The sequence below is a fragment of the Maylandia zebra genome, linkage group LG1, assembly GCF_041146795.1.
Source record: "Maylandia zebra isolate NMK-2024a linkage group LG1, Mzebra_GT3a, whole genome shotgun sequence".
Lineage (NCBI taxonomy): Eukaryota > Metazoa > Chordata > Actinopteri > Cichliformes > Cichlidae > Maylandia > Maylandia zebra.
Window position 1 is genome coordinate 43,839,151 of NC_135167.1, and position 25,502 is coordinate 43,864,652.

General features: G+C 43.5%; 1 protein-coding gene across 4 annotated transcripts in view; it reads right to left on the reverse strand.

Moving 5' to 3' along the window:
* The window catches only part of ankdd1a (ankyrin repeat and death domain containing 1A), a 37,476-nt gene extending 13,500 nt beyond the window's left edge, over positions 1 to 23,976 (reverse strand). For 2 of the 4 annotated variants that reach the window (XM_076887128.1, XM_076887134.1), the window contains exons 1-7: positions 23,840 to 23,976; positions 13,357 to 13,460; positions 9,230 to 9,328; positions 7,857 to 7,955; positions 7,619 to 7,723; positions 5,648 to 5,746; positions 4,470 to 4,568 (exon numbers count right to left, since the gene is read on the reverse strand). In XM_076887128.1, coding sequence (XP_076743243.1) covers positions 4,470 to 4,568; positions 5,648 to 5,746; positions 7,619 to 7,723; positions 7,857 to 7,955; positions 9,230 to 9,328; positions 13,357 to 13,460; positions 23,840 to 23,873 — 639 coding nt within the window. In that variant the 5' untranslated portion in view covers positions 23,874 to 23,976. The remainder of the gene's footprint in view (positions 1 to 4,469; positions 4,569 to 5,647; positions 5,747 to 7,618; positions 7,724 to 7,856; positions 7,956 to 9,229; positions 9,329 to 13,356; positions 13,461 to 23,839) is intronic. The other 2 variants (XM_076887131.1, XM_076887142.1) reach the window with 2 other exon arrangements.
* Between the last annotated feature and the right edge of the window lie 1,526 nt (positions 23,977 to 25,502).

Consider the following 25,502-nt stretch of genomic DNA (forward strand, 5'->3'; position numbering starts at 1 on the left):
TGTTGCTTCATCAACATCTCCTTAAAACTCATATTAAGTGTTCCAGTAAACAGCTACCCAATGCCAAGTGTAAATGGTTGTCTGCCTCTCTGTGTTAGCACTGTAACAGATTGGCAGACTGTTCAAGGTATACCCTGCATCTCTCCCCATGGAGGTGAGATAGGCTCCAGCCCATCAATGACCCTGAATGGGTGAGTGGATGGCTAAAAAGAAAACAAGAAAAATGCTTCAGTGGCAGGACCCACTGATTGATAGGATTCACCCTTCTTTAAGGTTCTGGACATCATAAGGCTGCTCTGGTCTGCAACACAACACACAGTTAGGTACACAAGTGTTTTGGCAATTACAATTTCTGTAATTTGTTCAATCTTAGCCTTCGCTTGTGTCAGCATCTCTTTGGACCTCATACAAAGGGTTTCACTGGACATCTACTAAATGTAAGTTCAACACTTATCTCTATATCTCTGCTTAATTACTGATAGAATAATTATGGGAAAAGTCTTAAATGGCCACAAAACTGCTTGGCAGCCATGTATCCAAATGCTTTTGAGCCTCAAAGGTTTAAAAGAGTATAAAAATTTCTATAATTCCTAAACAATTAATGCAACACTTCTGTTAAACCCTTTATAACAACCCTGTTTCCTGCACCCTGTCCAGAGGTGCTGGATCTGGGGGGCATCCGTTCATCTGGGTCTATGGCTTGCAAAGCCTTGCTCCCTGTGGGACGCTGTTCTTGATGGTGGGATTGGTTTGGGATGGCAGAATGGGTGGCTTCAGGGGTGGGCACACGGTTGTCATAGAGATGTATGGGCTCTTTCTTCGGTACTCTTAGGGGTGCATAACAAGTAAACTATCATGGTAACGGTAAATGGTAAATGCACTCACACCCATTCGCACATGCTCTTTGGTAAATGGTAAATGGCCTGTATTTGTATAGCGCTTTCTATGTAAGTCCTTTTTATCTAATGTTCACACACATTCTTCGCGCGCTGGATGCATCTGAGAGAAACTTGGGGTTACTATCTTGCCCCAAGATAATTGCCATGCAACCTTGTTTGGTTTCCCAGATGTACAAATCATGGCAAACCTCCTGGCACTTAACAGCGAACACTATATTATTCTATTTGTGTTGGTGGAACCAATTTTTGGCACAGTGTGTTTTGGGTTTAAAAGCCATAGTAACTCTGTGTTTAGAAAAAAATGTGTCTCAATTATGGCCTGGCCTGTATTTATAGCACTTTACTAGTCCCTAAGGACCCCAAAGCGCTTTACATATCCTGTCACACACACACATTCACACACTGGTAATGGCAGCTACGGTGTAGCCACAGCCACCCTGGGGCACACTGACAGAGGCGAGGCTGCCGGACACTGGCGCCACCGGGCCCTCTGACCATCACCAGTAGGCAACGGGTGAAGTGTCTTGCCCAAGGACACAACGACCGAGACTGTCCAAGCCGGGGCTCAAACCGGCAACCTTCTGATTACAAGGCGAACTCCCAACTCTTGAGCCACGATCACCCCAATTGTTCTGATACTCCTGATACATACGGGATCACTAAGGGTTTTTGCTTAGACGGCAGTTTCACCTTCTTTCCTGGATCGGCTGGAGCTTTTTTTAGGTGCCTTGGATGAGTGACAAAACATTTCTTCCACTGAAAACACTACATCCAGATGAACAGAATCAACTTTTTGAAATTTCCTTACCTGGATGCTTGAGCATGCATTAAGACATTTTATATTAGAAACTGTGTGGGAGTTTCCATGGGAGTGTATGGGAATGAGTCTAACAAAAGCATAGGGTATATTTTCTACTTCTTACAATAATTGTAAACCTTGTAATATGTCTGTTGACTAACTAGTAAAAATAACAGAAGTAACTAAAGAACAAACAGAATTTCTTGTGGAAAACTGAACCAGCATGTGTGTGGGATGAGGCTGAAGGATAGTTTACCTTAAGAAACTACAATCAGCAGAAGCAATTCCTAGCAATGCTGCCGTTATTTCAGGATACATTCATAAGGTTGGAAATTAGACTTATCAATAGAACATATGTAAAGATTTCTGACATGGTTTTTTTAATCTTTTTATTATTTTTCTTATTAGCATGAAACATACATAAAATATAATTACCATTATATAAACAATCACACATCTATGTCTATACATACATATTTATATACCTAAATGAGTATATATATACAAAAAAACAAAACAAAAAAAAACAAAAAAAGGAGAAAGAGAGAGAGGGGAAAAAAAGAACAATACACCTGCCCAGACCAATATATATAAACTTGGAGCAGATATGGGAGGAGGCCATCCCTCCCAGCTTACTTATTAAAGTAATCTATAAAGGGCTGCCAAATTACGTAAAACCGTTTAACATGATCTCTCAATGAAAACTTAATTTTCTCCAACTGTAAATGATACATTGTGTCTCTTAACAAAGCAGAGTGAGTTGGGGGGGCTTTATTTTTCCAATTCAGAAGTATAAGGCGTCTTGCAAGCAATGTTTTAACGCTCAAAACATGAATTTGTTTGTCATTTAAGTATTTAACTGTAGCTACACCAAAAAGTGCCATTACTGGGTCTGGGGGGAGCTGTTTTTTTAAAAATATCAGACAATGTTTTAAATATTTTAGACCAGTAGGTGGCGATGCTGGGACATGTCCAAACACAGTGAGGCAGAATTCTGGCCACATCGATCACATCTTGAGTCAGCCCCTGGAAACATCCTTGAAACCTTCAGTTTAGACAGATGGAGTCTGTGCAGGACCTTAAATTGTAGCAGTCCGTGCCTGCAGCAGACAGAAGTGGAGTGAACCAGTTCTTGTGCTTTGGTCCATTGATCTTCAGTGATGTTAGTACCCAGTTCCTCACTCCAACTGTTTCTCAAGTGATCCAATGTAGTTGTACTGTCTATTTGCGAAAGTTGGTTGTAGATCCTGGAAATAGCTCCTTTCTTTAGCGGGTTCATCGGGAACAGATCATCTGAAACTAGCTTTTGTGGTTCATTGGGAAAGGATGGAAACGTTTCTTTAATAAAATGACGTATTTGTAAATACTTGAAAAAATCATTTTCTATGGAAAGTTTTTGCTGAAGTTGTTGAAACGAAGGAAAGAGATTATCAATAAACAGATCCTTGATTGTGTGTATCCCTTTGGAAGTCCATAACTGGAATGTGGATCCTGAGAACAATGTGTATGCTTGATTATGGATTAATGGTGTAAAGATTGAACATTGACGCCAATGAAAATGCTTTCTAATTTGAGACCAAACTTTTAGTGAGTCAGACACTACCGGATTTTTACATTTATGCTTACCCAGATCTGAGTTTGAATGAACCAAAGATTTAAGAGTATTAGAGAAAAAAGTCAAACTTTCCATCCGTTCCCAATCAGGTCTATGTTCCCCACCCCAGAATGACATACAACGTATGTTACAGGCCCAATAACAGAGCTGAAAGCAAGGCAACCCCATTCCTCCTGTAATCTTGGCTCTGTGGAGAAATATCTTTTTTATTCTGGGTGTCTTCTTGTTCCAGATAAACTGAGAGATTAACTGGTCTATTTTCTTAAAAAAGGTTTTTGTGATCAATATTGGGATACATTGAAACAAAAATAAAAATTTGGGTAAAGTGCTCATCCTAATGATATTTACTCGTCCAGCAAGCGAGATGGGCAGTTTAGACAGTCTTTCCAAGTTCTGTTCAGTTTGATGGTATAAATTAATAAAATTAAGTTTGAAAAGGCCAGAGAATTCACGGGTTACAGTTATTCCAAGATATTTGAAAGTATTTGAGACGGTAAAAGGAAACAAAGTCAATGTAGCGCTATCTAACTTTTCTAAAGAACTAACAGGAAACAATATGCTTTTTGTTAGGTTGATTTTGTATCCAGAAATTTTCCCAAATTCAGTTAAAACTGTCAGAATTTTTGGCACAGAGAGACACCTTATGTTCTACACCAAATCTCCTTATTCCTTTATAATCCTTTGTAGAGCGTAATTGAATGGCGAGAGGTTCTATGACAAGTGCAAATAGCAATGGGGACAGAAGGCACCCTGGTCTTGTAGAGCGGTGGAGGAGGAAAGGACTAGAAGTTATATTATTTGTGTTAACCGAGGTTTTGTGTAAAGCAGCTTAGCAAGGGAAATATAATTAGGGCCTATGCCAAACTTTGACAGGGTCGAGAAGAGGAAACCTACTCGACCTGTCAAAGGCCTTCTCCGCATCTAGTGAGAGTAGTATTTCTGACATGTTTTTAAAAAATGTTGGTTTGTGTTTTTTAAGAAATATTCTAGATTTACTAAGACACGTTTTAACATCGTCATTATGGGTTTTTCACTGTGGGCTGATAGAAAATGTAATTTATACCGCTTAAAATGAATAAACATGTACAAAAGAGAAGGATTCGTAAATGTTTCTGAACATACCCCTTTAAGTGTACAGGCTCATCATCATACTTACTATATTCCTTTTATCCACACTGACACCAGTCTCTAGGATCTTCTGTAGGATCTCTGCGTGCCCTTTCCTTGCTGCTAGGTGCATAGGCGTGTTTTCTTTCTGTAATCCAGACATAACAATATATAATAACTAATATATATATATATATATATATATATACATATATATATATATACACAAATCACATCCAGTTTGCGTTTAGTTAGACCATCATTTATTTTTCACACACCTCCAGGCTGTGTAAGGGCTATCTGACCAAGAAGGACAGTGATGGTGCGCTGCACCAAATGGCCTGGCCTCTACAGTCACCTGACCTAAACTTAGTGGAGATGGTTTGGGATGAGATGGAGCGCAGAGTGAAGGCAAAAGGACCAACAAGTGCTCAGCATCTCTGGGAACTCCTTCAAGGCTGTTGGAAAACCATTTCAGGTAATGACCACATGAAGCTCGTCCAGAGAATGCCAACAGTGTGCAAAGCAGTAATTAAAGCAAAGGGTGGCTGTTTTGATCTGAATGAAAATATACAATATAAAAAATGTTTTGAGTTATTTCTCACTTTTTCGTTTACTTCATAATTCCATGTGTGTTCATTCATAGTTCTGATGCCTTCATTGAGAATCTACAATGTAAATAGTCATGGTTCTCACTTGGCCTTGTTTTTATAAACATTTCAACACATCTTTTCAAGTCAGTTTCAAAACTCTGAAATGCTGGCTGCTGCTCAGCACAAATTACCTTGGCAGAAGTATGGGAGAGCCTAACAAAGCTTTTTTGCACAGCTTCTGCTTGTATGGCTAAACACATCTGCTGATTCAAAGTGTGTGTATGTGTGTCCATGTCTAGCTATCTTTGTGAGGACCGAAATCTGCATTCTGCTATACTTGTGAGAACCAACAGTCACTTGTGAGGACACACAACCTGGTCCTCACAAATTTGAAGGCATTTCAAGGCATTTTTGAGGCTCAAAATGTGGTTTTAGTGTCAGGGTTACAATTAGGTTATGTTTAGGTTTAGGGTAAGGGTTAGGGTTAGGCATTCATATTTAATGGTTAGGGTAAGGGGCTAGGGAAAGCATTATGTCAATGAAGGTCCTCACTAAGATAGCTGAACGGGGTTGTGTGTGTGTGTGTGTGTGTGTGTGTGTGTGTGTGTGTGTGTGTGTGTGTGTGTGTGTGTACCTTGTCCTTCAAACCAGGCATGTAACCCATTCCAATCAGAAATTCAACTGCTTCAAGCTGTCCATGTTCAGCAGCTAGGTGTAGAGCTGTCTTCCCTGACTGAGCAGAAAGACATACACATATGTTACATATAGTGTATACAATAGTGCTTCACTGAGTGCTTCACTGAGTGCTTCACTGAGTGAATGGGTTAAATGCAGAGCGGGATTTCCCCACAGGGATCAATAAAGTATGCATTAGTATTATTATTATTACAAACAAGATATAATAATTCCATTAATATCCATATAATAAAAATTCCATTCATTTTCAGCTTGATTTATTGATATACTGCTTATACACTGCTCAAACATGTAAGGAAACACTTAATCTGACTATAGCATCAACTAAATAAAATTTCTGGGATGTTGATCTGGTCAGCTAAGTAGTAAAGCACTCAAAGCGCTTTGTACCGGATTCAAAAGTGATGGGCTAAAGCTTAGGTCTCCCAGTTTGCCTACCAGATGCTGTGGGATGATGGTATTCTTCTCCAGGTGTGCAAGGTTCCGGTACAGAGCCAAGGAGATGGCATCCTCAATGGAGTGAGTTTGCCAGTAGGCAAACTGGAAGGGGTCGAATTTGGAAGGGAATCTAGAGCTAATTGACCAGGAAACATCTCCTGGACCGCGAGTCTTCTATGAAGAGCCGTTTTTCTTTGTCACCAGCGGTCGCGGCCGCTACTGTGTGCTGGCGGGGCCCGTGTCCCGGGGACGGAAAAGCATGAGGCAGCAGGCAGCGGCCCGCTCTGGCGCCAAAACGCTGATGGTAGAAACAGAGGTCCTGTCCACGGCGCCGCTGCGCCACGATCTCTGCCATAAGCAAAGGGTGGGATGCTCCGGGGCAGGTCGGCGGGGAAGTGGAAGGTGCCGCCGGCGAGGCAGGAGAATACGATCCGCTACCTCAGCCAGGGAGCGATAATCGTTCGCACCCAGGAGCGGAGAGTTGGCGAGGCTGGCTCTCACGGCTACCGGCAGCTGTCGGAAGAAGATGTGGGCGAAGAGCGAAGAGGAATCCCCTGTTGTCCAGTCCAAGCAAGGATAGCATGTGCTCCATCAGTTCCAGAGCCGTACCGCCACCCAGGCCTGAGAGGGAGAGGAGCTTTTCGGCTCGCTCTGCGTCAAAAAGGGCATAGCGCCGAAGAAGCAGGTCCTTAAGGGCGGTGTATTTCCCTTGGGTCCCAGAGGAGAGTCAATGCACGACGGGTGGCTAGCGGGTCGAGCAAGGCCACCACATAGTGATATTTCGTGTCGTCGTCAGCCAAGATGCCACGAAGAGCGAACTAAGCCTCCATGTGCACGAACCACGACGGGGGATCGTGAAGCCAAAAGTCCGGCAGCTCAAGCGCCACAGCAAAGGCAGCTGCAGCAGGAGGCAGAGGTCTGGCAGCCGCTGATGCATCCAGAGCGGAGCCGGTGCCACCATCAGGCTGCAGCATGCTTGAGTCAGGGGTCACCAATGTGGAGGTAAACACAGGCGACACGAGGGCTCTTGACTAACACTCCTCATGTATTACTCATTACCACACAATTGAATACTTTTCCCTCCAAAACACAGCAACAACACTTCCTCAGAACTGGGTGTGAGTCGAGCCTCCAGTGGTCCACCACAGTAGGATTATATTTAACTGCTAAAACTTTCTGAACAAGTTTTACACCACTGAAAAAATAATATGTGAGGGCATCATTTTTTATATTTTGACTTTCACTTCCACTCCATTAAGTGACGTGGCATCCTTTATTCCTAGCACATTACTTAGTCCATATCAGTATAGATATCCAACATGATTTTATGTTTTGAAAATGTTCCTTTTTGGGGGGCAGTGTATTTTGCGCAAATAATTTTTTGCTAGGAGATGAGAAAAGAAAGGAAGTGTTTGTTCTTTTTATGACTCAGTTAGTACAAAATTGCTCTGTAAAGCTAGTAGTCCGTCACCTTTTCAACTCCATCTAGACTGATGCCTTCTAGGTGCGCCAAGATGAACTCCAATACTCTGATGTGTCCTCGCTGAGCAGCACAGTGCAGCATATTCAGACCATCCTAAGATGAAAAGGATATCAGGTCAAGACAATAACCTTGTTATAAATAAGTTGCATTGCAACCCAATAAAAAAAAAAGAAACCCTGTTAAATTCAGATTTTTTAACAGTTCAATGAAATATGGCAGCTCTTACTTTGTTTTCAGAGTTGAGCTTGGCTCCACAGGACACCAGGATCTGTAGGATGTTTAGGTGACCAAACCAGGATGCCAGAAGCAGAGCATTCATCCCAAACTGTGGACGATATTTACAAACTAATGAATCAGAACACAGAGAAAAATGTCTGACATAGGAATGGGAATCAAAAACCGGTTCTATTAGAAGACTGGTTCCCAGTAGTTTAATTCCTTGGAATTTAGTCTGCCTGCCTATCGATTCCAGTTGCACTTGCGCTACAATCAGCTGAATTTAGTGTGTGCTGGAGGACGAAAATAGTGGCACAGTCCACAGTTTGTATATGTACATTGCTATTATTCTTATTGCACAAAAAGGACAAGACCGTGACAGTAAGATGGAAACTGCATCCAGGACAGAAACAACTGCATTATGTTGCTAACACAACTTTGGCTCTTTGCATGCACAGACAGCATAACAAACCCATCATTGTCAAATTTCTCTAAGATTATGTTAAATGATGGTTTTCACAAGGTATAGCAATTCTATTTTCAATTCAGTTTTATTCATATAGTGCCAAATCACATAACCAGTTGCTGCAAGTCACTTTATATTTAAAGGTAAAGACCCTACAATAATACAGAGAAAACAGACAGCCAAATGACCCCCAGTGTCTGACAACTGATGGTACCCCCTGAAAACCAGAACCAATGCAGGGGAATACTGATGTATGACTACCAGTTGAACAACTTTGGCAAACATTGGTGTGGCTGCTCATTGGAAGACACAGTGGATTCGAGCATGTCAGGTGAGTATGGGAACTACCCTCAACCATTTCAACTGAAGGCATGTTTTTTAGCTAACTGTTAGATTACTGAATTCTTATTGTACACATGGGCTTACAAGCAGGATATGGCTGTAGGGCTATTCACAGACAAAGCTACTAGCTATAATTCTAACTATTCTAAAAATGTCACTACCCATTATGAACTAAATATCAATTTAATTAGTGTTAATTAGTGTCCTAGATGTATGAGACTGACAGCAAAACCCAGGGTAAAATAACTTCAGCAACAATACAAATCCACAGTGAGTTATTCCCCATATCAAGGAATGGTGTTATGGGCGTGTTATCGTTACCACGTTTGCGAGACTAGTAGGGAAGGAGCGCAACATCTGCATGCATGCACAGACTAGCCTATGCCGACAACCCCACAATGTTCCAACTATGAATGCACCGAACCAAACTGTAACAGGAACAGGTGTGTGCCGCTGTCTTTATCCACATCTGTAACAGAATACAATCCCCTTTCAGCTTCCCCCTTGAACTTACAAAGGAATTTTGTAACTAAGGAAGTGAGAAATTGTTCTTGTATCAGTTCAAGTTTACTTACACTGTCAGTCTCATTAATGTCCATATCATGCTCCAGTAGGAGACGCAAAGCCTGTTCATTCCCAGCTCCTGCTGCCCAGTGCAGTGCTTTTCGGCCTACCTACACACACACACACACACAAAAGACAATAACAGCACAGCGTATTTCTTGTTTGTTAGTGCTGACATTTTGGATTAAAATCACTTGTCCATAATAATTCCTTTGAGCTCATTCATTCGTTCTTGTGGCAGCTGAGTGCGATGCGGCAGGAATGAGAATCAGGACACCCAAGTCTGAGGCCGTGGTCCTTAGCTGGGAAAGGGTAGAGTGCCCATTCTGGGTAACGGACAAGTTACTGCCCCAAGTGGAGGAGTTTAAGTATCTCGGGTCTTGTTCACAAGTGAGGGGAGATCGACAGATGGATTGGCTGCAGTGATGCGGACGCTGTACCAGTCTGTTGTGCTGAAGAGAGAGCTGAGTGTAAAAGCCAAGCTCTCAATTTACCGGCCGATCTACATCCCCACCTTCACCTAAGGACATGAGCTTTGGGTAGTGAAAGAACAAGATTGCGGTCAGCCATCCGGGAGGGGTTCAAAGTAGAGCCGCTATGCTTCCACATCAAAATGAGCCAGTTAAGGTGGTTCGGGCATCTGACAAGGATGCCTCCTGGGTGCCTCCTGGGTGAGGTATTCCGGGCATGTCCCACTGGGTGGAGGTCCCAGGGCAGACCCAGGACACGCTGGAGAAAGTGTCTGGGGAGAAGGAGGTCTGGGCTTCTCTGCTTAATAATAATAATAATAATAATAATAATAATAATAATGGATTGCATTTATATAGCGCTTTTTGAGACCCTCAAAGTCCTTTTCAATTCCACTATTCATTCACTCTCACATTCACTGGTGGAGGCAGCTATGGTTGTAGCCACAGCTGCCCTGGGACAGACTGACAGAAGCGAGGCTGCCATATCGCACCATCGGCCCCTCTGGCCAACACCAGTAGGCGGTAGGGTAAAGTGTCTTGCCCAAGGACACAACGACCAGGATCGAACCGGTTGTAAATAACAAATATACATTTCAAAAAACATGGTGCAGAAACATTTTGTACAAGTCAAAGGAGCTTGCAAAGAAAAGCGTCTGGACTTCTTTAAGTTGCTTGAAGACGTTTCACCTCTCATCCAAGAAGCTTCTTCAGTTCTAAGGTCAAATGGTGGAGAGTCCCAGATATAAACCCAGTGGGAGTTTCCCCCCCACAGAGGGACAAAAGGACCCCCTGATGATCCTCTAATCGCCTGAGCCAAGGTGTGAAACTGGGCGTGGGTCCCAATCAGCCAGAGTTTCGGGTGTGTTCATTGTGAAACCTGGCCCCACCTTATCATGTGATGTCCTGAGGTCAGATGGCCCAGGATGTGAGTGGGCGTTAAGGCGTCTGGGAAGGGATCTCAAAACTGGATTATAGATGGCAGAGAGTTGGTGTCGTAAGCCCCGCCTCTGTTCAAAGATGGTCGCTCACAGTGGACACACCATCTTTGATGATCTTTGATCACCGTCTCTGATTATCACTGGTTCAAATGTTTAGGGATAACTGGTAATTAAATTTGATAAGTAATTACATAAAAACAACAACAACAACAACACTAAATAGTCCACATTTTGACAAACATGCTAATAAGGTCTTCTTTAATTTCCGTACATAATCTGGCTACAATGTAGCTTGCCATCGCCAGTGTGTGAATGTGTGTGTGAATGGGTGAATGACTGAATGTAGTGTGAAGCGCTTTGGGGTCCTTAGGGACTAGAAAAGCGCTATACAAATGCAGGCCATTTACCATGTACCATGAGTCTGTACCAAGCATGTCACGACCTGCAGGATCAGCCAGGTGCTGATCAGAATCTCTCCACTCCTAGCCCTCCTCTCTTTTTCCCTCTCTCTCCCCCTCTCTCCTTCTCTCCCCTGTTTTGCCAGGGTGGAACTCATGGCTCAGCCCCGCCTGTTGGGTTATCATATAGCCCGACGGGCGGGGCTGAGATAGATTTTGGTCGCCCGACCGGAGATATCGCTAGCTCCGGGACGTCGGGCTAGCGATTTTGCGAGCCCTGTGGCGGGTTCACGCCCTCGGTCCACGCCTTCCTGGATTGTGAACACCTGGGCCTCATCAGACCAGCTGGTATATTAGAGGGAGGAGATCAGCTGTTCAACGCTGGATTGTTGTGAAGGCTCTAGTCAGTACACGTCTAGCTCAAGTTTCCTGTGCCTCTGTCTCAGAGACTTAACGAGTGTTTCTTTGTTCCTAGATTCCCCGGACCCGGATTGAACTGAGCGCATGTGTGATTTCCCCGTTTTCCCTGGAGTCCTGGACCCATGCCCCTCACGTCTTGTATATAGCACTAATCCCGCACTGTCTGTACATACACTTGGTGAAGATCTGTAAATAAACAGTCTCTGTTTAAACGCTACTCAGGAGTCCTGCGAGTGGATCCTCTAAGCAACCCGTGACAAAGCAAGACAATAACCAGGGCATTATCTCAAAAAGGACTTTAGTATAGCATATAATATATTATGTTATAAAATATTATCCATCAATGCATATAGGTGGACCAAAGTCCAGGACAGCTTAGTTATTCTAAGACAAATTTACAAATTTTAAGTGCCGACGGCCCGCTAACATGCTCTATCAAAAATGTGCTTTGTTGTGTATCTGACGGACGAAAGCTAAACCAGTTCCACATCACTGAAGCTGCAGCATTTTTACGAACCAGTTCAGGTTCATCCGTTTCATTCAACGATCCGCTCTCGCCCTTCTCATTCTCCATCGCTGCCATGCTTTTTCCACCATGTGCGTATGAAAACAAAGGCACTGCGCATGCGCGTTTCACCCATACTCTATCGTGATATTTCATTTTCTTATCGTTGCCCAACATTATACCGGTATTACCGTGAACGGTATGATATGGCCCAGCCCTACAATTAACTTCATCATACATAAATAACCCAGGAGTCTTCGAAGTAACTTTGGTCCATCGAGACGACAATAAAATGATAATATGGTCTCCTGTTAGTTTGGAATTGAATATTGGTCAAGGGTTCCCTTTGTTCACTTCAGACTTTCAGTACAACTGTGTATCACACCAGTTACAAAATACTGATGAGCAGGACAAGGAACTGAGAGCAGTAGCAGTCAATGAGAAATCTGTTCCAGATCGTGAATAAAACCAGAAAGATAGTGACCGACTCTAGACAACAGAGGACAGATATTTATCAGAGCCTGTGTTTATCCTGGGACAGGACGTTAGTATACAGTTGTGTTCATAAATGGTAAATGGCCTGTATTTATATAGCGCTTTACTAGTCCCTAAGGACCCCAAAGCGCTTTACATATCCAGCCATCCACCCATTCACACACACATTCACACACTGGTGATGGCAGCTACATTGTAGCCACAGCCACCCTGGGGCGCACTGACAGAGGTGAGGCTGCCGAACACTGGCGCCACCGGGCCCTCTGACCACCACCAGTAGGCAACGGGTGAAGCGTCTCGCCCAAGGACACAACGACCGAGACTGTCCAAGCCGGGGCTCGAACAGGCAACCTTCCAATTACAAGGCGAACTCCCAACTCTTGAGCCACGATCGCCCAAGTTTACATACTCTGGTATATGCATATAGATGATAAAAGAAAAACATTTCTTTCACTCATGGTTAGTGGTTGGCTGATGCCATTTATTGTCAAACAACTGCGGGAAAAGGTAGTTGACTTCTATAAAACAGGACAAGGAAATAAGAAAATATCAGCAGTGTCAAACTCCAGTTAAGAAGTGAAAAATGGGGGTTCTGCTGAAACCAAACCACAGTCAAGTAGACCAACTAAAATTTCAGCCACAACTGCCAGACATATTGTTTGGGATGCAGCTCCCCCAATCAGAAGCAGGACCTGCAGACTCTTAAAGGTGCAGAACACTCATACACAACAGACCAGACATACTGACACACCGATTCAAAACATGGCCAGGGCCACATAACAGAGTAAGCCAGAATGAGACTAGGCAAGAAAAGAAAATGAGAATTTAGAGGAGTAAATAAGACCCAAGGCTTGGATTTTCAAAGCCATCAACTGCTGACATCCAGAAAAGTCTGTGCTTCAGCATGCTTACTTTGTTTTTGGCATTGACGTCCACACCCTTCTTGATGAGTTCTTGCATTTTCCATGTGTCATTTCTTTTGGCAGCATCGTGAAAATCCTTTTCAGACCACAACACTGAAATCAGACAAAGAAAAAACCTTAAGCGTCAAATCTGTGCTGGAGTTGAAATGTCATTTGCCACCTTTGAACCTAACCCCACCCATTGCATAAAAGTTAATAATCCAAGAAAAAGTTTACAAGAGGAAGACGGGGGTGCAGAAAGAGTGAAATAAGCTACATGAATGTGTGAGCCTGAGTGATGCTCAGGCCACAGGTAAATGGCCTGAGCCAAGTGGCACCAAGTGGCACAACAATTCACTTCTGCCACAGTTTCTTTTGACATAAAGGGACTTTAGCATGACATTCAAGTTCCAGCACCACTCTGCTTGAAGCTAAAACTAAGTCTTTGATCTCTATTGGCATTCATGACCTGTGCTACCATTTGTAACTGTGGAGACACGTATGGCTGCAAAGGAAATGAATTTAGTATGGTTGTTAGCTGTACTTCCTTTCACCCTCATGTTGTGTTCTGGTCAAATTTGACTGATTTAAAACATTTAGCTTTGAAAGAAGTTTCATCAGACTGACCTGAACATTCCATGACTTTGTCCACAAAAGAGTCCACACACTCAAACGCAAAACACACTCCTTGGGTTCCCTGGCAACCACTACAGAAACATTTTCCCTAGTAGAGCCTCTCTTCCACGGAACAACTCCAACTGTGTTGGCAGTTCTCACAAACAGTTGAAACATTGTTTCAAAGGCATCAAACTTGTTTCATAAATTTGGTTTATAATACTTTTTTGGAAGCAAAGCCCCCCCAAAAAAGCATAGAGGCAACTATGTGGCAACACCAGGGCAGGTTGATATACCCTAAGTGAGGCTCTTGATTACACAGTTGATCTCTACACTGGTGAGGACAAGTGAGAGAATGAAACTGACAATGAGGATGAAATAGAGGAGGAAGTGTCAGAAGCTAAAGACAGCACTGAATATAATTTGTGCAATCCAGACCAAGATAAGATGAGGAGGAATTCAGTGATGAAGATGACGCTGCTGTCACATTCAAGAACTTCAGGAACTTATCCCCACCTGACAATCACGTTAGGTTTTCTGCTGAAAATTTCATTAGAACCTGCAAAATTTGCTGTGTCCTGGATGATGACATCAAATCCTGCTTCGAACAGTTACTGACTGTGTTGATCTAAACCATAGCGGCAAACTTTGAAGGGGAAACAAAAACAGAGTTACAAAGAAAGTTGGAAGGAAGTAACCCAGAAACAGATCAAAGCACAGATGAATCTTTGGATGTTGAGTAATGAATTCAGATCCAGAAATATTCAACCAGCAGTTTATGGGATGCAGCGTCTGGTCAGTCAATGTTTCAGGCCACCATGTCACTCCAATAATCTTACATGTTTTTTCGGGTGATTCTCTTTGACAGCCACGATACAGGACCAGGTTGTCATCACGAAGACAAACTGGCGGTGATCGGAGAGGTCTGGGGCAAGTGTGTGGAGTGCCAGCCACTATATTTCAAGTCCAAACGTCACAGTGACGGAGCATCTGCTGGCTTTTAGGGGACACTGCCCTTTTAAACAGCATGTGCATTCTAAATACAGCATAAAGAAATGGGCAACATATGAAATATAAAGTATTCCCAGTCACTTTTGACACAACAGGTGTTACTCTGTTTGACTGTAAAAATATTGTAAATGGTTTAAAAAAAAACAACCTGTTCCTGGTAACTTTGACCCAATGTAATCTGTGACAATTGTTTCTCGTAGTCAAAACAATGCAGAAATTACTTTTTAGTAGTCGAATTCACAGGTTATAACCTCGGATTAATGAAACATAAATAACAAACAGAAGTTTAGAAATGGTTTATATGAGAAACAGAAAAGCCACTGGGCTGCTCAGTCACTAACTAACATTACTGTACTTTTATTATGAGTGTTAGACTGTAAGAGTAACAGCTGAATACTAAATGTGTTCAAACAGCAGCATATTTCTCTCTCTCCACATCTGTAAGGACAGGTGAGAATGAGACTTTATTCGAGCTTTGAGGGATAAACTTCACATCTGACACTGATTCTTCTCTCTGATTACAGGAGCTGCACTCAGATTCAGACATCAGCAACACCCAGTGATGATTTATGCTGAAAACAGTTTTTTAGTACTGGAAAAAATTAACTGATGAAAAAAGAACAAAGGCTAAACTAAGTTAGCCCTAAGTTATTAAGTCGTATTGTATCACGCACTTAACTGTAGATTGTTATTCATACATTCATTTCATCACGTTTGGACAACTGTATTTCACTGTTTATATGTGTAAGAAAAAACTCCCTGGAATTCCTGCAGGTTGTTCAAAACGCTGCAGCAAGGCTTCTGACCAAATCTTCAAGTACTCACATGTGACGCCATCTTGGCATTGGCTCCCCATTGAATTCACATTCCATTTTAAGATTCTGATTCTGACTTTTAGAGCTCTCCATGGACAAGCAGCAGTTTACATTATTGAACTTCTACAGCCCTATGTCCCTAGCAGGTCCCTGAGGTCATGTGATCAGGGCCTACTTATTATACAGCATACGAGGCTTAGAACTAAGGCAGACAGAGCTTTTGCCTCTGTGGGCCCTAGAGGAACCCAGAGGCAGTAAATCGAGAGCACTGGCCTACAGCACTGGCCTAAATCTCGGCAGTGTCTCTCCTTCCTCAAAATACTTAAAGACTTCCATCTGCCTCTGAAGGTGCTCAAGAACTTCTACTCCTACACCATCCTGACGGGAAATACCTGCACCTGGTATGGGTAAAGCACCAAGCAGGACGAGCTCTCCAAAGAGTGCTTTGCTCTGCCGAACACATCATTCCCTCAGAGCTTCCTGACCTGCAGTCTGTTTACACCAAGTGGTGCAGTACCACAACCAGGAAGATTATGAAGGACCTCTTCCATCCCCACAATGGACTCTTCTCACTGTTGAGGTCAGGGAAGCGCTTCTGCTCCTTTAAGGCCAAAACAGGGAGAATGAGGAGGAGCTTCTTCCCCCAGGCTATTCAGGCCCTGAACCAGGTGTAGGACTGCAATCTCTACACATCACTGTACATGCACTTAACAACAACAATAATCGTCAGTTTTGACTGTTTGATCCAAGACTGTCAATCTGCACACGGCTGATTTGCACACCTTTTTATTTTAATTTTTAATTTCAGTGTGTTCTTGTATTTTTAATGGTTGAGAATTGCACAGCAATAAGCATTTCACTGCATGTTGTACTGTGTATGATTGTGTATGAAAAATAAAATTTGAATTTGAAAATTGAGCCCTGTGGAGTGCCACATGACATAAGCATTAGATGCTTCAGAACTGCAAAGGTTTACAGACAAAGATCTATCTGCCAGATAAGACCTAAACCATTTAAGCACAGTGCAATGCAATGATGTAGCAAAGATATTAAAAATGTTGTGGTCTATTGTGTCAGAGGCAGCAGTTAAGTCAAACAAAACCAGAACAACAAGTTTACCAGTCACATGCGATAAGGATGTTGTTAAACACCCTTAATAATACAGATTATGTGCTATAAAGAGTTTTACCCAGCCTCCCTGGGAAAGTCTATGCCAGGGTGCTGGAAAGGAGAGTCCGTCCGTTAGTCGAACCTCGGATACAGGAGGAACAATGCGGTTTTCGTCCTGGTCGCGGAACACTGGACCAGCTCTTTATCCTCTCCAGGATACTTGAGGGTGCATGGGAGTTTGCCCAACCAGTCTACATGTGTTTTGTGGACTCGGAGAAGGCATTCGACCGTGTCCCTCGGGGTGTCCTGTGGGAGGTGTTGCGGGAGTATGGGGTGTCTGGCCCATTGCTACGGGCCATTCGATCCCTATACGACCGTTGCAAGAGCTTGGTTCGCATTGCCGGCAATAAGTCGGACTCGTTCCCGGTGGGTGATGGGCTCCGCCAGGGCTGCCCTTCGTCTCCGGTTCTGTTCATAAATTTTATGGACAGGATTTCTAGGCGCAGCCAAGTGGCGGAGGGCTTTCGCTTTGGTGGCCTCAGAATCTCATCTCTGCTTTTTGCAGATGATGTGGTTCTGTTGGCTTCATCGGGTGAAGGCCTCCAGCTCGCACTGGAACGGTTCGCAGCCGAGTGTGAAGCAGCGGGAATGAGGATCAGCACCTTCAAATCTGAGGCCATGGTTCTCAGCCGGAAAAGGGTGGAGTGCCCACTCCGGGTCGGGGATGAGTTCCTGCCCCAAGTGGAGGAGTTCAAGTATCTCGGGGTCTTGTTCGCGAGTGATGGGAGAAGGGAGCCGGAGATCGACAGACGGATTGGGGCTGCAGCTGCAGTAATGCGGACGCTGCACCGGTCTGTCGTGGTGAAGAGGGAGCTGAGTGTAAAAGCAAAGCTCTCAATTTACCGGTCGATCTACGTCCCTACCCTCACCTATGGCCACGAGCTGTGGGTAGTGACCGAAAGAACGAGATCGCGGATACAAGCGGCGGAAATGAGCTTCCTCCGAAGGGTGGCTGGCCTCTCCCTTAGAGATAGGGTGAGAAGTTCAGCCATCCGGGAGGGGCTCAGAGTAGAGCAGCTGCTGCTCCACATCGAAAGGAGCCAGCTGAGGTGGTTCGGGCATCTGACAAGGATGCCTCCTGGGCGCCTCCTGAGGTGAGGTGTTCCAGTCATGTCCCACCGGGAGGAGGCCCCGGGGCAGACCCAGGACACGCTGGAGAGATTATATCTCTCGGCTGGCCTGGGAACGCCTTGGTATTCCCCCGGATAAGCTGGAGGAGGTGGCTGGGGAGAGGGAGGTCTGGGCCTCTTTGCTTAAGCTGCTGCCCCCGCGACCCGACCTCGGATAAAGCGGATGAAGATGGATGGATGGATGGATGGATGGATGGAAAGAGTTTTACCCGACCCACAGGAGGTTATTCATATCTAGAAAATGTTTTAGTTGACATGATACAATTTTCTCTAAAACTTTGGTAAGAAAAGGCAGCTTGGACTGAGGCCTATATTTAGCCAGTTCAGTGTGCTCAAGAACAGGTTTCCTAAGCAATGGCTGCATTACTGCACATTTAAAATTTACAGGAACTAGACCAGAGGACAGACTGCTGTTTATAATAGCAAGAACAGACTGCCTGCCCTATAGCAGTCAAAAAAAAAGAAGAGCTGAGGCCTTAATATAGCGAACCACATCCTCTAAGAGTGAGAGGGTCACCGGCTCAAACTGAGTAAAAACAGCAGAAGGGACAGAGGCAGAGAGGCGAGTCAGCAGCTGTGATAACAGCCCATGTGGTAGCAACCTTTAAAAGAAAACACACAGAAAACCATTGCATATATCAGGAGAAGCGTCTAAACAGAAACAGAGGCAAAGGTGTTAAATAACGTGGCCTATGGCTGTTTTAAGAAATGAAATCTGTAAAATATTCCTTTTTTGCCTCTTTAACAGTATTCTGGTAGTGACACTGGCAGTCTTACAATTTGAAATGACAGCTTTTCCATCTGTGCTCTGCTCTGTGACATTCCCTCCTGATAGCATGAGCTCTGTCATTAAACCAAGGTTCAGGTTTAGAATTAGGCTGCCTGACGTTACTAGCCAGAGATGAACTATTTGTTATTAATCTCCCGCTCTCTTCAACAGCTTGTCCTTTCCTCCAAGGATGGTTTGACAGGAAGAATAAAACCAGGAACAGGAAGGGCCACAAAGCTGATTAAAATCAGCAAAAAACTGAGAGGCAATGGGAGATAATAGCCCAACATTGCTGAACAGGAGGGCGAGCTGCAGTACATGTAAAACCCACATTAAATAAAACACACATCTGAGAGTACAGAGGTACAGACAGGTTAGTCACAGGGAGACTATATGAAAGAATAAGGTCTATTGTGTGTCTCCGCTTATGCAGGGCCCAGTACAGAGTGAGCAACAATAAATAAAAACAAGTTGCCCCCCCCCCCCCCCCCCCCCCCGTACTGGATAGAACAACAGGGGGAGACGAGCAACTCCTTTTTCCCACAGGATGCAAAATGCAGTCAGCTTATCGTCCCTGAAGCGTCCCGAGCAGGTGAACCTGTCATTAAATGGACATTAGCGCGTGATAATAGCAATAGAGGGGATCATAGCATTAAATGTGACCCATCCTTTCTTGTTGCCAATAAATGTCTTGAGCAGTAGATGGCAGCTAGAACTGGAATTAAATGTAGGCTCTTATCTTCACTTCATCTACGTCCATCCAATCCTCGCACCTTTGCGTCCCATGCAAGTCAGACTTCATGCTGCTGATGTGAGCAATTGCATAGAGTATGTGTCCTGGTGTGAAACCAGTTACTAGTGGTTTGCAGTGCATGCTCTCTGCATTAGTGGGAAACCACTAACTATTCTAGAGCACTCAAAGCACTTTATACAACATGCCTCATCCACCCATTCATACAAGGGTTTTTTTCAATGCTTAATTGCTTTCCATCTAACATTCACACATATTCATACTCCAGTGGTTGCATCATAGAGCAGCTTGGGATTAGTGTCTTGCTAGAGGATATTTGGCATGCAGACTGTCGCAGCCAGGGAACCACAAACCTTCCTATCAGTAGGCGACCCAGTCTACCTCCTAACTAGACACACCATCACGAGACATCCACTCACCATCCACTGCTCAGCCTCCTAGTAGATACACCTATGGTAACAACTTCAAAAATCCTACATAACCTTGTTCAAGTTATTTCATTCACAAGTTTTAAAAAAAATTGACCTCTAACCTTGACCATGAGGTCGATGTCACCGAGATTTGAAGTTCTCCAAGATTTGTAATAGATACACCCATGGTATCGATTTCAAAATCCTCATTATGGAGTTATCACAATCACAAATTTGTATGTCCGTACTGCTCGCCTATCTGGTGGGCAACTATAACCCATCATATAACCCTGTACACCTCTGACTTCTGCTACAACTCTGAATTATGCCACATTCAGAAGTTTGCAGACGACACAGCCATCATGGGGTGTATCTGGGATGATCAGGAAGAGGAGTACAGAAGTCTGGTGAGGAACTTTGTCGCATGGAGTCACACAAACCACCTGCAACTCAACACCTCAAAGACTAAGGAACTGGTTGTGGACTTCGGGAGGTCCAGAGAAGGTCCACTGCCGGTTCAGATAGAGGGGGAGGAGGTGGAGGTGGTCAACAAGTACAAGTACCTCGGGCTGTGGGTGGACAATAAACTGGACTGGTCATGCAACACAGAGCACCTGTATAAAAAAGCCCAAAGCCGACTGTACTTCCTCAGGAGGCTGAGGTCTTTTAACATCTGCAGGAAGCTCCTGAGGATGTTTTACCAGTCGGTGGTTGCTGGAGTACTTTTCTATGCTGTGGTGTGCTGGGGGAGCAGCACAGCAAAGAGGGATCATCCAGGCTGGAGAAACTGATCAGGAGGGCTAGCTCTGTGGTCGGCATGAAGCTGGACACTCTGGTGACAGTGGCAGAGAAAAGGACATTAAAGAAACTGATGGACATTATGAACAATGCTGGGCATCCTCTGCACACAGCCATTAACAACCAGAAGAGTCTGTTCAGTGACAGGTTGCTTCTCCCAAAGACAAGAACTAACAGACTTAAAAACTCCTTTGTCCCACACGCCATCAGACTGTTTAACTCCTCTCTGGAGGGGAGAGGGAGGGGAAACAGGAGGACAAAGGAGGGGAACAACTAAGCTGTAGTGCCTCTGCACCTCACTGTACAATACCTTGTGCAATACTTTTGTAAATAGTCAACAGTGCAATAGACTCAATACTTGAAATGTGCAATTCACTTGTATTTTTATTTTTTATTCCTATTTATTCTATTTATCCCCTTTGTATATTTTATTTATATTTGTTTCTGTATTTATATGTGTGTGTGTGTGTGTGTGTGTGTGTGTGTGTGTGTGTGTGTGTGTGTGTGTGTGTGTGTGTGTGTGTGTGTGTGTGTGTATATATATATATAACAATTCTGTAACTGTAACTTCGGTCGTTGCTGTGCTTTTTTTGGAAATCGAATTTCCCAGAGGAACCCACCCGAGGGATTAATAAAGTTCTATCTTATCTCTTATCAGCTTTTTACAGCTGAGGGGGGAAAAAATTTAGTTTTCATGGTTTTCAATTCCGCAATTCAGCAAAAATGGTCAAGGGGGGGGCAGACACAAATGGCCAGCATGAAGCCCAGAGGGCTAACTTAATCTAATGCAATGTTTAAATTAAGGTCCCAGTATGCCTGCCACAACATCATCTCACAGTCACTTGTACCTGTAGGACTATTGTTCCAACATCTCACTCTGTGTACCTGTATGTCTCTAAGCTCCTGTATTTGAAATATCACTGAAATGGTAGGAAAAACCGTTACAAAGCACACTTGTGTCTTCAACCCAGCTGGATCAGGAAAAGCCTGATGCACCAGGTTATAACAATTGAGACCTGGTAACACAAAGACTGTGTTCTAACTTCTCAACATGACATGAGAACATGACATTGACTAAAATCATCCACATTTTTCTAACCGAAAACCTTAGATGACGAGTACAGGCTGTGAGGGACAGTTCCCTGTACAGCGGTATCCAAGCCCTCACTAACTACAAAGGATAGAGCCCCCCCAAGCCCCAAAATCACCCTCAAACTCGCGAAAGGAGCTCAACACCTTCTTTGCTTAGGTTGAGGTGGACTGCTCAGTTTGCTCTCTGTGGACTAAAGCTCAGCATTCAACACTATAAAACCAGACATCCTCATCATCAAACTGGACCATCTTCATATCCCCCCCTACCAACTGCTCCTGGATCAAAGACTTCCTCACAAACCGGCCTCAATCAGTCCAACTCGGACCCCAAACTGGGTGTTTGGTACACAGACCACTACTGAGAAAAGCAAGGCTACGCAGAGGGTAATGACACTGCCCAGAAAAATCATTGGCTGTACTCTGCTACAAATTTTGTGGAGGGTGGCACACTGGTCTGGTGCTCATTGGTCTGGTCTAGAACAATGACGAGTGACGAGTCTGCATACAGACAGGAAATAGCAGTCAGAACCACCTGGAGCTGAACCTGCTCAAGATTGTGGCGATATTGGATTGTCGGAGACCCCCCCACGCCTTCGTCCCTCTCACCATCCTGAACAATAAAGTATCCGATGTGGATCACGGATTTGAAGTGGTCCTCACATCAGTCTGTCTGGAACAAGGCCCAGCAGAGGTTGTATTCCCTGCAGCAATTCAGGAAGTTCCACCTGCCACAGGAGCTGATGGTCATCTTCTACACTGCAGTCATCCAGTCTGTCCTGTGTACATCAATCATTGTCTGGTTTGGCTTAGCCACGAAGCAGGACAGGGCCAGACTGCATCAGAGAGGATCCTCAAGCAGAAAACATCTCTGCAGATCCTGGACATAAACTGTTCTATTTTTACAAAAACCAGCCACCACTCAGCCATGACTCAGGTCATATGCATATTGTACTGCACAATCTGCACTATTCAAAATTAATACTTAAGGTTCATCCAGGTTGCTCTATGTTCAGCCTATTTATATCTATCATTCATGCCCAGCTGCAACTTGTCATAGTTTGTATAGTTTCTTAAGACCTTCCACAACTTGCACTTTTCTAACTTTCTAACCTCGTATTTATGTTCTCCTTCTGTATATATGACTTATTTGCTTATTTAAAAATGTTTATTTTTTACATGCAGAGAGTAAAGCGAACCTGAGTCAAATTCCTTGTTTGTGTGCACAAACGTGGCCAAATAAAGAAGATTTTGGTTTTGAATCAATGCATGCAACACCTGTTTCAGGTAGAGAAAGGCAGCAGTGTCCTCAAGATTGCTTGTTTATTTCTTTTCATTCAAAAGACCCTCAACGGCAGTAAATGTTTCTAAAATAGACAGTATAAAACTGTGGGTGATTATCTACATCCATCTTTTATACTGAGTATAGTTACATCTCCTGTTCCAAATGTATCCTGAGCTATGAATGGTTTCTTATTATCCTACAAAGTATCAACAGGCTTTTTCAGTGCAAAATCTAAACAATTAAATGAATAGATACAAAAAAATAGAACAAAAAAGAAATCTCAGAAATCATATTGACTTTAAATGTTGATGACAGGAATTTAAACTCCTCAACAGTTTACTCAGTCACACAAAGAAATCTGTGAAATTGCACTTTTAATTCCTGTTTCCTGTTAATTGCAGTGTGGAGAGCAAATGATCAGGATACTCCAGTCACTCTTTTGTCAAACTTGAGCAGCAACACAACCATCACAGGGGCTTTAATGGGGACAAATAAAATGTGATAGGCTAAGATAACAGCCACTATACAGATAAGATTACCCAAACTGCTAATACATAAACTGTGCCTCTAGGCTGTTGGCTGAGCGTGAGGGTGGGCTTCCCTGCGCCACAGACGGACATCCTGCGCTGAGCGAGGACAGAAATACTTACAGAAGTCGTCCTCCGACAGCAGCTCATCGCCCATGACTGCTGCTCCTCAGAGCCGCTTCTACCGGCCCGGCTCCTCTTCCATCACTCGAGCCCGTTATCCTTCTCCAGCACAAGTTTATCCTGCGTGCTAACGTCAGTACATTTGTCAAGCTACACATGTCAAAACCAAAGAACCACCATATCCGGTCTATACCTTCAAAATAAAGCGAGCACGTCTTCAAAGCAGAAACGACGCTTCTCGGTCTTTTTCTGGCAGACAGCGAAGCGTGACATTCCCGTCACCAACTGCTGTGATCTATGGACTCAACTCACCATAAACCACATATTTAATAAACAGATAGATCTATCTAAAATAGACTTTTGGCCTGATAGATTTCACTTGGGACCAGCTCCCAATTTGGATTCTGGAGACAGACACTATCTCTACTTTTGAGATCAGGGTTAAAACTTTTCTTTTTGATGAAGCATATAGTTAGGGCTGGACCAGGTGACCTTGAATCCTCCCTTAGTTAAGCTGCAGCAGGTGTGGGGATTCTGTGTTTCTTTTTCACTCATCTCTCTGTACTCAGTTATTAGTCATTATTAATCTCTGGCTCTTTACCAGAGTGTCTTTATCCTCTCTCCCCCTCCTCACCCATTCAGTAATGCCGATGGCTGCCCCTCCCTGAACATTGTTCAGCTACAAGCTTCTTCCTTTTAGAAGGTTTTTCCTTCCCACTGACTCCAAGTGCACGCTCAGAGGAGCGTCGTCTGATTGTTGGGTCTCTCAGTATTATTGCTCTGGTGTAAACTTAGAGCTACATAAATAAAACTGAACTGAAATGAATATTGCAATTTTTAAAGCGTGTCCGAGTCATAATGGGGCTGTTTCCTCTCTGTTTCTTCCTGTTTCTCATGTCTCCTGCTTACTTTGGAGTTTATAAAACCATCTCCACCTCTCTTCTTCCTGGCATGGTTTTGGAGCAAAAAGGCAGCTGGTAACTGGCCAGTCATATTGATTCTGTAACGTGTTTGTTGAATCTCTATCTGAATATCTGGTGTGCTGTCTGAATGGCTATCCCACAAAATGACCAATAATGAATTTGAATCTGAACAGATTAATGAAGCTAATGATCTTGTGTCTTTAATCCACTAAAAACAGCTAAAAGGTACTGCAACCATTCCTCATCACTGGCCCAAGTAGAAGATCTCTCCTTGAGGAACAATTTAACCCAGCGCTGTTGTCATTTTAATTTCTATTGTGAAACTGTTATTAATATAAAATGACAAACTTCACACTACAGTCACAACAGTCCAAGTAACCCGCTAATCACATAAAAACTGTAAATTTGAAGCTGCAAGCAGCAAGTGATGTAATTTTATTGAAACACTTATTGTTTCATTACATTTTTTAATGATCAAATATACTTTCATTTTGCATTGGTTGACCATCACACCACATTAGCCAGTGTTTATTTCTAAAAAGGGTTTTTAAAAATCGCTGTTGGGATGTTAACAAATTTTAACAAAGGTGCAAAAAACAATCGAAGAAATTTCAACCCTCACCTCAGCAGGATGATTATATCAGGCTACAGTATAACAGAAGGAAGCTACAGTGCAGCATGTGTAACACTGTTGATAAATGCTTCAAATGGTTTGTAAGACTGAAGACATAACAACAAAA